The sequence below is a fragment of the Apus apus genome, chromosome 3 (genome assembly GCF_020740795.1).
Source record: "Apus apus isolate bApuApu2 chromosome 3, bApuApu2.pri.cur, whole genome shotgun sequence".
NCBI classification, from domain to species: Eukaryota; Metazoa; Chordata; class Aves; order Apodiformes; family Apodidae; genus Apus; species Apus apus.
The window spans coordinates 31,285,887-31,297,058 of NC_067284.1; the positions used below are offsets into that span (position 1 = coordinate 31,285,887).

An 11,172-nucleotide genomic window follows, 5' to 3' on the forward strand; every position below is an offset into this window, starting at 1 on the left:
CTTCAGAGATTGTCATTGCTGCTACTATTGTGGGCAGCATGAAATATGGTAACATCATCGTCAGCCAGTGATTTCAGGATACTCTCACAATCATCCTAGCTGCTGCATGTTTGGCCAAAGATCCTAAGTTCTGTTTCAAGCTGTTTCTGGGGCCATAGAGCAGCCAGTGGATAGGAAAGGTAAAATACTGTATCTTTTTTCCTCAATGTTATGGCTGCTTTTAGTTTTTATTTCATGTTTCATTTTCTACTCTGTTGATGATTTGTTGTTTCATTATTCTGAGCATAACATACCAGTAGCTGTTTGTGCTACCATATGTTTGGAGTTTCATATATATTTTATGGATTCAAAGCATTTTTCTGTCATATGATTGCCCCTAGTGTGACTAACAAGCATGTGTCCTGCTGTTAGGCAGATCAGTCAAGGGTCAGTCCTGTTTTCCAGCAAACTGTTCATTCCCCAGCAGTCGGTCTTGTATCTCCCACTGGCAGTGGCTGCAGGGTGTCATTTTTTTTAAGGTACATTTTAGTTGTTGGTTTGCCTGCATATGATAGAAAGCTACTCAAGGGAAAGAAATGTTCTTCCAGTGTTTCCACATTCCTCTGTGTTGTGCTCACTATATGAGGGGACATCCATTGATTTTGTACAGTCCTGCAAGCCAAGAAGAGGTGATGCTGATTCTAATTCATTAACTTGTTAGGACAATGTTAGAGAAAAATATATTAATTCTGTAAGAATGGCATGCCCTAAAAACCTCATGGGTCCTGATTGGGAGGGCAATTCCTATATCCTCAAGATGGACAGAGCCAAGCAGGTCCGAAAGAATGTGGACTGGGCTTATTGTGCTATCAAGGGGCTGCTTCCTCTTTTCTGAGAAAGAAGGGAGAAAAAAGGAAAATTATCTAGACATGCAAAGCATTTAAGTGTGACCTAGCTGCTGCTCATCTGATATATTCCAGGAGAAAACTTCAATATCAAGTAGTATAACTAAATAACAAAAACAGTTGGTATAATATGTGGTAAAGTGTCCTGACTCTGACATAGGCACTGTAGTCATTAAACATTTTTTTTCTAGACATATGTTTGAAAAATAGAGCATAGCCAAAATACCTGAATAACAAAACTCAGTTGAATATCTTTAAATTAAAAAGGAGGCTTAGCTTCTTAGCACAGTTCTTAAAGGTACTTCTCTAAACTGATACGGCCGTACATCTTACTAATTCCTCACTCTCTCCCACAGTTCAGTTTTTAAAATGGAAGAAGATGATGCTCCAATCAAACGCTGTCCAAAATGTAAAGTTTACATTGAACGAGATGAAGGCTGTGCCCAAATGATGTGTAAGAACTGCAAACATGCCTTTTGCTGGTACTGTCTGGAATCTCTTGATGTGAGTATATGCCATGCAGTCTGGTTCTCAGAAGCTTAGAAGCTCATTGCTTTGCGATCCAGCTGTCTCCCTAATTAAAAAGTAGCTCACTAGCTTCTGCCCAACTTGGTGGACCGCAGCTCACCAGAGCTGATGCTGTTAATTTGATAGGATTTGTATGTTCTGTTTTATTTGTCTGACCTCTGTGATCTTAGCATTTTGCCTATGTGAGTCAGTAAATAATTATTATGAAAAAAAACCACAAACAAACCTAAAAATATTCTGGTTTTCAACTTCATATGGCAACTGACATGGGGGAGGGGCACTGCTGTTGCTGCTTTTTTTTTTTTTAAATAATACTTTATTTAGTACTGATTTTTCAATATTTCCTTTCTTGAAGGGGTTACAGGATGAGCATGGCAGTGTTCTTAGTCTGTGGAAGTTTAGTGGGCAAACTCTATATTTGGTGTGTCATCATGCAGGAGACTAGCAGTCAGATTTGTTTACTGTTCATTGTGTTCTGTGGGACAAGAAATAGATCTGACATCTGAAAAAGAATACAATGTTCTCCTAACACCAGGAATTAGTCTATAAGCTGCTGCTGTCATATGTTTGGTTTTTTTTAAAAACAACCTGTTATCTGCCCAAGGATCAGAGTATGTACGATGTGCAACATCTGTTTCCATGTAATTTATTTCATATTATAGCATGGTTAACAATAGAAAAGGAAATGTTTAGGTTCCTGAAAGCTAATCTAACTATACAAATCCCGTGGTTGTCCCATTTGAATGCTTTACTAACCGTCCTTAAGTCACAGGCTTCTCACGTGCTTGGTTAAAAAGCAGTGTTCCCTTGGTACTAAGCCTGCTATCTTGGCTGATTTGTAAAAGGGTGGCAGAACAGAGAGGCACATAGTTTCTCAAAAATCAGTATTGTCCTTTAATTCTTCAACTACCAAAAGGAACCAAGATTGGGAAGTCTGCAGTACAAGTATTCATTTTCATTTGCTCTTTCTGTATGTGTGTAAAATACTTGCAGTGGTCAGCATTTAAATATCCAGCTTGAGAGCCTTTGGCAGAAGAATTTGTTATACATACACAAGACGTGCTAAACAAACCTGTTTCTGAAGATGTTTAAGTGTAAACAAAGCACTTTGGAAAGATTGGACCTGGCTGCATCCACTTTACTTCGCTTCTATCTTCCTGTACAATTCTCAGAAATTAGTGTTTTATAACTTGAAGAACAGTTTATACTTCTCTTTATTGCCTACCATTTAATATTTTGCAGGATGATTTTCTTCTTATACATTATGACAAAGGACCTTGTCGAAATAAGTTGGGACACTCCAGGGCATCTGTTATCTGGCACAGAACACAGGTAAAGCTCATTTTTAAAAGCTCTATACAGGTCTACTACTGTCATAGTGCCTTCCTTTGCTTTACTCATTTTAAGAAACTTGAGGTAAATTTCTGGGCCAAATGGTGGCTGACTTTCAAAGCAGTTTTAAAGAAAGGTGTAGATTGGAGAGGAACACTTAGCTGTCCCAGAGGGGACACTGAGAGCTAGAAGGGATATGTTTGCAAAGCCAGATAAATGCCAATCCAGATATACTCTCAATAAACCTGGAAGATGAACTAGGTTGCCACTATCCATATTATTAAATGGGAAGCTGATCCTGCAAGGGATCTTCAGGTCCAGCTCTAGAACTGGAAAGGCATTTGTCTGAGTATGCTCAGTATCTTGCTGTGGACTCTTGCAGTTGACTCATTCATATAGGTTGGACAGAAGGTAACCCAGTGAGCTTATTGGTAGTTTCAAACACAGATTCAAACTGACAATTAAAAAGAATGTGGCAATACCTCTTGTAGTCTAGATCCAGTCTTACTGGACCCAGCATGAATGCTCATAATGAAAGACCTCTCTGCACCACTTTGATGCATAGGATATAAATGCCGGTGCATTACTTGGTCCAACCTACTGCCTTTACAGTCACTCTAGAGATACAGGGACATCTGGGTATCTGAGTCGTCTCTTCTTAAATTAACTGTGTGCCAGTAAAAAGCTACCTTAGCTTGAGATAATCTGTACTTCAAGAAAATAACTTTTCTTTCCATTTGAGCATAAACCCCAAGCCTGGACAAACAGCTAAACTGAAATAAAAGAAGGATCGCACCCCTCTCCCTCTACATACACCCCCGAGTTTTGCTTGGTTAAGCCAATGGTAATTTAGGAAGTATGTGGATGCAGAAGGTTTTTTTTATATGCCCATAATATCTTTAGACCAGAGGAAATGGCTTGATGCTGAGTAGGGCAGTAACTTCTTTAGAAGCAACAGAACCAAGTAGAAAATTGGTAAAGTAATACTCAGCAGGCAGTTTTGTTTGAAAGAACAAAAAAAAACCACCTCAAAAAGCACCAAAATAAACACAGAAAAAAAGACCCACAACAAGCAAAATTAACCTTGATAAATTCTTTGATGGCATATTGAGGCTGAAAGGAAGATGGAATAGGTATCTCATAAATATTACCAGGAGTCAATTCCATCCACTGAATTTCTGACTTTCAGAGCTTGGCTCTGGCTGGCAAGTGCACCTGGGCTGCAGAGAGCTAGGCAAGGGCAGGCTGTCTCCAAAGAGCAGCATGGCAATAGTTGCAGCTCACTGTTTTTAAAGGAGATGAGAATTTAGCTTTGGTTTATGTCTGTAGTAAAGAAGTGCAAAGATTAGCAAAGGGAAGTTGCCTCAGTGTGTCAGCACCTCCTTAAAAAAGGAGACATGAAACGTGCACAACTCTGACGCTAGAAAAGAAATTGCTCTTGGCAAGAAATAAGTGTGAGGGCAGGCAAGCTCTTTATCCCTGGACAGCCAGGAGCCAGGACTGAATGCGTTTGGCGGAGGGGGCGGGCAGTGACGGTCCCACAGCGCCATCTCCTGCGACCAGCCCTCCCCTCGGCCCCTCTGACATCCCTGGAGAGGGAACTGCCTAAAGAAATACGTAGTAATCAGAACGAGAAACTGCCTGTGGCCGACGAAAGTACTACTAAATAATCTCGTCTATATCATGGCTAATTAAATATTGCCAGGTAATTGAAGCAGCATATCTAGCCCTGGCTTCATTTTGCCTTCTGTTGTGAGGTTTTGTTGGCAGATGAAGCATTACACTCCTGCCTCCATTATTCACAATTATTCGCAGACACTCTCCTATGTGAATTAATCTAAATTATTTTCTCAAATAATTCGCAGACATATTGTTGCAGCATTATTCTTACAGTTGCCTATGGCAAATAGGAAACTTCCTTAGGCAATGGACCTCAACATCATTTTAAAAAAATAATTTTCCAAATTTGAAATCTGTAGAAACTAATGGAGTTTGGCATGCTAACAGGATGGGTAGCTCTGTGGTCCTCTGCTCCTGCTGCTAAGAGGGTGATCAATAAATGTAAATGAAAAAAATGCTTTTAGATAGGGTTAGGTCACGTCCCTTGAAGCAATGGGATGAGCTCAGGTCTGATTGTAAAAAGCCATTTGGCACATGCGAAGTCTTTCTATAGTCCACGGTGTTTGTAATCTGTGGCTGAGATTCCCAATCCCATTTCTGCTGGTGAGAAGTTTGTAGGAATCTTCCCGGTTTATCCATTAATAATACCAAAACCTTGTTTGTTTCATTTTGGTGATTTCTCCCACAAAAAGGGGAGCACCTGAAAGTGGGAGTCTCTAACTCTCTTGTAGTCTTGATCTTGATGTTTAATATTTAGACTTGATGAAGAAAAAAGTAGCTAGTCCTTTCATTAGTTATTTGAGATACAGCAAAACTCAGAAAGGCAAATAACCATCTGCATCAGTTTGTGTGATGTGACTGTGTCGTGTGGCATGATTCTGACTGGAGTAATGAAGCACGAACATTCACTTTCTGATTCACTTAGGTTTACTGATCACAGGCACTGACTGTAGCACCCACTTCAAGGGAAGTGCTGCTTCTACTAAGGTCAAGAGCATTTGCTGAGGTGCTTTTGAAGGACACTGATGATGCACTAGTAGCAGCAGAATCTATAGACAAAGTGTCATCCATAATGCAATGGTATTCCCTTCTTTTGCAGGTGGTAGGAATTTTTGCAGGATTTGGTCTTCTACTTTTGGTGGCCTCCCCTTTCCTTCTACTTGCTACACCATTTGTTCTGTGCTGCAAGTGCAAATGTAATAAAGGAGATGATGACCCTCTACCTACCTAACCTGAGAAGACTGGACTCATCACACGTGTTTTGATTTTATTGTTGCTGTTGATGTTTTCCTCTTGCACTTACATTGCTGTAGCCTTACTTGCCCCATTCTGCTTTTCATTGACATACAGTCTTGGTTCCAGGAACTGTTGTTTCTACTGTTGCATAGATCAATTGAGAACAGACAAGGAAGTTAATGGAAGGCAAGTTTGGTGCTAAAGGGAGACCATGGACCCAGGTAGCTATCTGAAATGAAGAGATGATACGGCTAAAAATGATGCAAAAAGTTTCTGCTGCCCTGCTGGTGGACTGGGAACTGTGCTGAATGACATCAGCAAAACAATCTAAAAAGCATACAAATATAAACTTTCTGCATATCCGTTTACTTCAAAATTTGGTGTCTTATTCCTGTATATATTTAAGTTGCCTATGATTTAAATCAGATAGTCAACTTAGTGTGATTTTTGCCATGCTTTTGTTAAAGCCATCACAATGTCCTTTTTAGTACCTATTTTTCCAAGTATAATAAAATCAGTAAGGTGCATATAGGCCATCCTATGCCTTTCTTGAAATTTGGGGAGGATTAGAAGGACAGAGTTGGTCCTGTTGCCTTCCCGGAATTTTTTGAAGTCTTATAAGAAATTTGTTTGATTGAAAGCTACATTTTAAAAAATGAGTTGATGAAGCTGTAAGGTTGATTGGTGACACAAACCCACTCTCTAATCAAGGTTCTTTTAAAAAAGCATTGATGGTTGATTACCACTGGACCACTAGTGTTTTTTCTGAATTGTTATTTTATGCTGTTGTTTAGGGTTCTGCTATACTTACAGGGCTATGTAACTTCTAATCCAGGTATCTTAATCTTTTTATATATATATACACATATATATATAAAATCCTATTTAAACCAAATATGTAAATAGCTGGGCTATTGAAATATTTTGGAATTTCAAGATAGCTTGGTTCTGTCTTTAGGGCAATTACTAAAAAATACAGGACTAATTTTACTATTCAGCAGACTCTTGGGTTATCAGTCTTTCCTTTTAAGTATAAAAATACATTAGGATTATCCCTGCACTTAGTAATAACAATGCCTGGGATATTTGTGGAAGTTGTACTTTACATTTAAACTACTTAGCCCATTTTCAGAGTTAATATGATATGATGTGTGGTGTGTGATGTTAATAACAATGCTCTGACAAAACAAGTTTTCATTTGAATACTCTTTTGATTTGATAATTTTGTGGAATTCACAGTACAGTGTTTCTAGGGTAATAAAGCATGCTAGTCAAGATACTGTTAATCAACTAGTTTCTCATTAGAAGTATTTTGTTGAAAACCATTTTGGTCTGATTTTAAAGCCTACAGGAATTTGATTAATAACTTCTTGCCATGAAATATGAAGCATCTGAAAAAATGGGTATGTCTGTGTGTAGTGCTGAAGGAAAACATTGTTTTGAATGGCGTATGGACTGAAGTTTGACAGTGTTTTTTTCATCATCATTTATTTCTGTGCATTATTAATGTACTGAGATGGATGAATATGTTCAAGCCAGGATATTTTTGCCCCTAAAATGTATTAAGACCCTTAAATGCAACTGCTTCTTGCTGCTGTCGCAGGCTGGGAATGTTTTCATTGCTCAAGCATAAGGAGATTACTAATTTCTTAAATATCTTTCATTTTATACTGTCCATCCGTTAAATAAAAAGTCTGGGGTACAATTTTGAAAGGGGCCACTGTCTTTTTATAAAGCTATTCTTGAATTTCTCCTCCTCCCCTTGTTCCAAGTTTAATGTTATCCAAATTCAAACTGTATCAAACCACAGATTTTAGCTCTGGTAGCTGGAGATTATTTGCAATTTGCTTACTTATTTTAATGAGTTCAGCCATTAAAATATGAAGAAGGATAGCTGGTTATCAGCAAGTCTGAACTTTTGATAGCTTCAGATTGTTTATGGCAATGCACAGTTTAGATCTTTACTTGCAATACCTGCTTTTGTTATCTCAGTACTTTTAGTGTTTTAGCTATCTTTGTTATTAAAAATTGCTTAGTTGTTCTAAAATACCTGAAGGGAAGTCTGGGTGGTGCATTTGATCGCTGATTGCCGGCCATCGAGGGACATCTGAAGCACTGCTGGGTTCAGGGGGCAGTGAAGTGGTTATCTCTGGCCCTGGCAGCAGCTCAGTCCATGTCCCCAGCAGTGCCCTGAGCCAAGCACCTGCCTTGTCCTGGGCTTATAGCTTCAGTGTGCAGAAGCAGTGGAAACCCTTCTGTGAAGGACACCTTCCTGCAGGTAAGCTTGAACTGTGGCCTTTCATCCTTGGCCCTGTAATTCTATTTAACTGGAGGAAAACAAAACCCAAACAAACAAACAAAAAACCCCTCAGCTGGACAACAGAAGGTAAAGATTTCATGGATTGTTAATTATCTAATTGGGAGCATTAAGGGATTTTACTATATGTGGCAGTGGCTCTAATGACTGATTCTACTGCTGGGATGATAGTTAAACAGCAGAGGTGCAGCAGCCTGTTAACTGTACCAGCGTGCCCTGGTGTGAGATTTATTTTCTCTGTGCCTTTCTTAGGGACTGCCTTTGTGTGGCACTGAAGCAAAACCTGAGGTTTCCATCATACTGTTAATAGTCAATGTCAAAGTTAATGAATTTCCAGATTTAAAAGAAAAAGGATAGAAAAAGAGGGCCTTTACACATACAGACATTTTAAAATGATAGTTTATAATTGATACAGCTAACATATATAGTCAGAAAACTGTACTTCTGTCAGTGAATCTCTGTAATCACAACATACTTGAATTGCTACTGGAGATTTTTCTGACATATCTCTTCTTTCACATCCTGGCTGTTGGGATATATTACATGCCTACATATACTTACCATATACCTAATCCTTTCAGATTTGCTCAATGTCATTCCATCTATATTCTTCTTGGGGATTTTAATTTTTTTTAATTTTTTTTTTAATGCTGTTTTGTTTCCAAAGTAGAAACATTTCACAGTGGTGTGTTGAGTTTGGGGCATTTTTATGTTACAGCTTATGTTGATGGTGTGACATTTAATATGGAAAAATGAATGACTCTGCTGCTTTTTAGGTGGAATTCTATTATAACAGCTTTGGCTTTTTAGATTTTCACTAGCAAAATAAGATTAACTGCATGAGTTCTGTTGCATTTTTATGGTTATGCCATTATTTAGGCTTTTTGCATTGTCTTAAAAGCTGATTTTAATGGAGTTTGTAACAGTACATCATTTGCATGTTTTGCTGGGGTGAAGTGGTGTCCTTTCTAGTGAGCATGGGACTGAGTGTGGAGTCCAAATTCCAGAGGCTTTGCAGTCCCCCTAAACTTGCCATTCATTAGCTGAGCTGAAGTCAGTCCTGAGAGAGATCAGGACCACAGCCTGCTCTGACTTCAATGGCAGTCGTGTTGGTTTTTCCACACATGACATTAGACAAGTCACTTATCTCCTCTTATCTTAATTTAACCATCTTTGAAATGGATGGACCAATGTTTACCTACCTCACAGGAAGGCTGTGAGAGCAAACTTATTGATTTTGAGGCTGTTCAAGATTCTGTGATGAAAGATTATCTATACATTTTTACTGTACTTTTATGTTAATATGTCATTTCTATTCGTGTTGGCATTCATCCTGAAGCCTCCTGTTACTGACTTTATAATGCCAAGAGTTTGAGATGCTTTCCCCCCATGCACCAAGCAGTATGATCTTTCCTCAAATACTCTGGCTTATGAATTAGGCAAAATCCCTAATAAGTGCTGACTGGATCAACTCACATTTTACAGCTGATCTCCTCACATGTAGGAAACACAATCAAAATTGTGAAAAGCTCTCTTGTCTATGGAGCTGACAGCATAAAATATTCATAGATCAGAAAAAGATTATTTAAAATTGTTACAGAAAGGAAAACAAAAGTTAAGTTCGTGAATTTCATCTGTAGGTCTTTTACTTTAGAGGAATAAATATAGACCACTCTCTCCCAGTGAAGTGCAGCATGCATAAAGCTTTGTGCAAGTTTGTTTTTTTTAAAACCAGAGTTTGTACATTTCACATCCATAATCTAAAATCCTGAGCAAAACTGGTAGAATATGGTGGTTTATGACCATGATAATAAAGACATCAAAAAAGCCTGCATCGGTGCTTAATTGCTAATGCACTTATAGTAAGGCATGCTGTTTGTGTTTAGAGCCCTGTGGTCTTCATTATTGCTTTGATTTGTATCTCAAGAATTCCAGGAATATTAGGTACAGGTACATGGTACATGACTGAACCTTTCTTGATCATTTCATCATGGATGTATTTTAAACTTGTATAGGGATAAGCATGAAGAAGTCATGCATATGTATAAATAATGTATTTGGCCAGTGTAAAAATAGTTCTGTTGGTGTAAGTACATTTTGTGCCACTAACACTGTGATGTATAAAAGAGCTGTTGAATGCCTTTTAATGTTGTGTTTTGTACTTTGAATCATATTGAAGAGTTTAATTTGTAATTTCAATAGATATTTTAAATGAATGTGCCTCCTGTGATTCTTCTTAGTGACTATTCAGTCAGCTATACATTCACTAAAGATAAGTGGTTTTGTTATGCTAGGACTCCCTATGCTTATCTGCCTCACCATCCTTCAGAGCAAGCACAGGCTGTGGCTTTGGAGACGTCCTGCCTCACTTCTGGGTTTAATTGGAGTTTCTGACTCATCATCTCCCCTCTCAGCCGAAAGAGTGAAATCTGGGCATCTCTAGAGCTAATTTGACCCACAGCTGGGGCTTTGGTCCAGCTGCTGTTGCAGTCATCGGTGTGTGCTCTAGCTGGGTGGATGTGCTGCTCCAAGGATCACTTTGAGACGTGTGTATATTCTTGCAGATTTATGTCTGGTGGAGGTGGCCAGGATCATTCAGTCACCAGAGGTGACCCACATCCATAGTAATATGTTCTGTTAATAGTGGTGCCAGCACCAGAATAACTCCTGAACCATACCTTGGCACTGGTTGGGAGTGTTCAGGTCAAAATCATGCCAGTAACTGTCCTGTGAGAACTGAACAGTTGAGATAATTTATTCCCACAGCACAAAAACATTGTGCTAGTTCTCACATTGTGACAGTTATGGCACTAATAGAGATGTGACTGTAGACAATGAATTATGGGCACACAGATATATGGGGGTAGTGGTAGAGATTGCCACTGCCTACCTTGAAGCAGTGTGGTGGTTTATGGTGGTGGTGTTTTTTTGTTGGTTTGTTGTTTGTTTGTTTTTTGTAATGGAAATCATCTAGGATGTGTCTCATAGGAGATTTTGTGCTGTGGATACTTGCTTGTTAGCAGTGCACTGACAAGTGCAGGATATATAAAACTAGTTGAGCTGTTGACTTTGAAAATAAGGGAACTCATTTTGTTGAAGTTTCATGTAACTTCTGTGATGGGTATAGGGCGAGTGAGGGATACCTGAGCTGGAATATGGATAAGCTTTTCCTGATGTAATAGAAAAAAAGCACATAGGAAGGGGATTACAAGGCCTCTCAGTGAGTGATGCTTGTGAGCCTGTGAGCCAGCAGGG

General features: G+C 38.8%; 1 protein-coding gene across 9 annotated transcripts in view; it reads left to right on the forward strand.

Annotated features, from left to right (window-relative positions):
* RNF144A (ring finger protein 144A) overlaps positions 1 to 10,133 on the forward strand; it is a 62,321-nt gene extending 52,188 nt beyond the window's left edge. For all 9 annotated transcript variants that reach the window (XM_051615158.1, XM_051615155.1, XM_051615157.1 and 6 more), the window contains 3 exons: positions 1,241 to 1,388; positions 2,655 to 2,744; positions 5,464 to 10,133. In XM_051615158.1, the coding sequence (XP_051471118.1) occupies positions 1,241 to 1,388; positions 2,655 to 2,744; positions 5,464 to 5,595 (370 nt within the window). In that variant the 3' untranslated portion in view covers positions 5,596 to 10,133. The remainder of the gene's footprint in view (positions 1 to 1,240; positions 1,389 to 2,654; positions 2,745 to 5,463) is intronic.
* Positions 10,134 to 11,172: the final 1,039 nt, after the last annotated feature.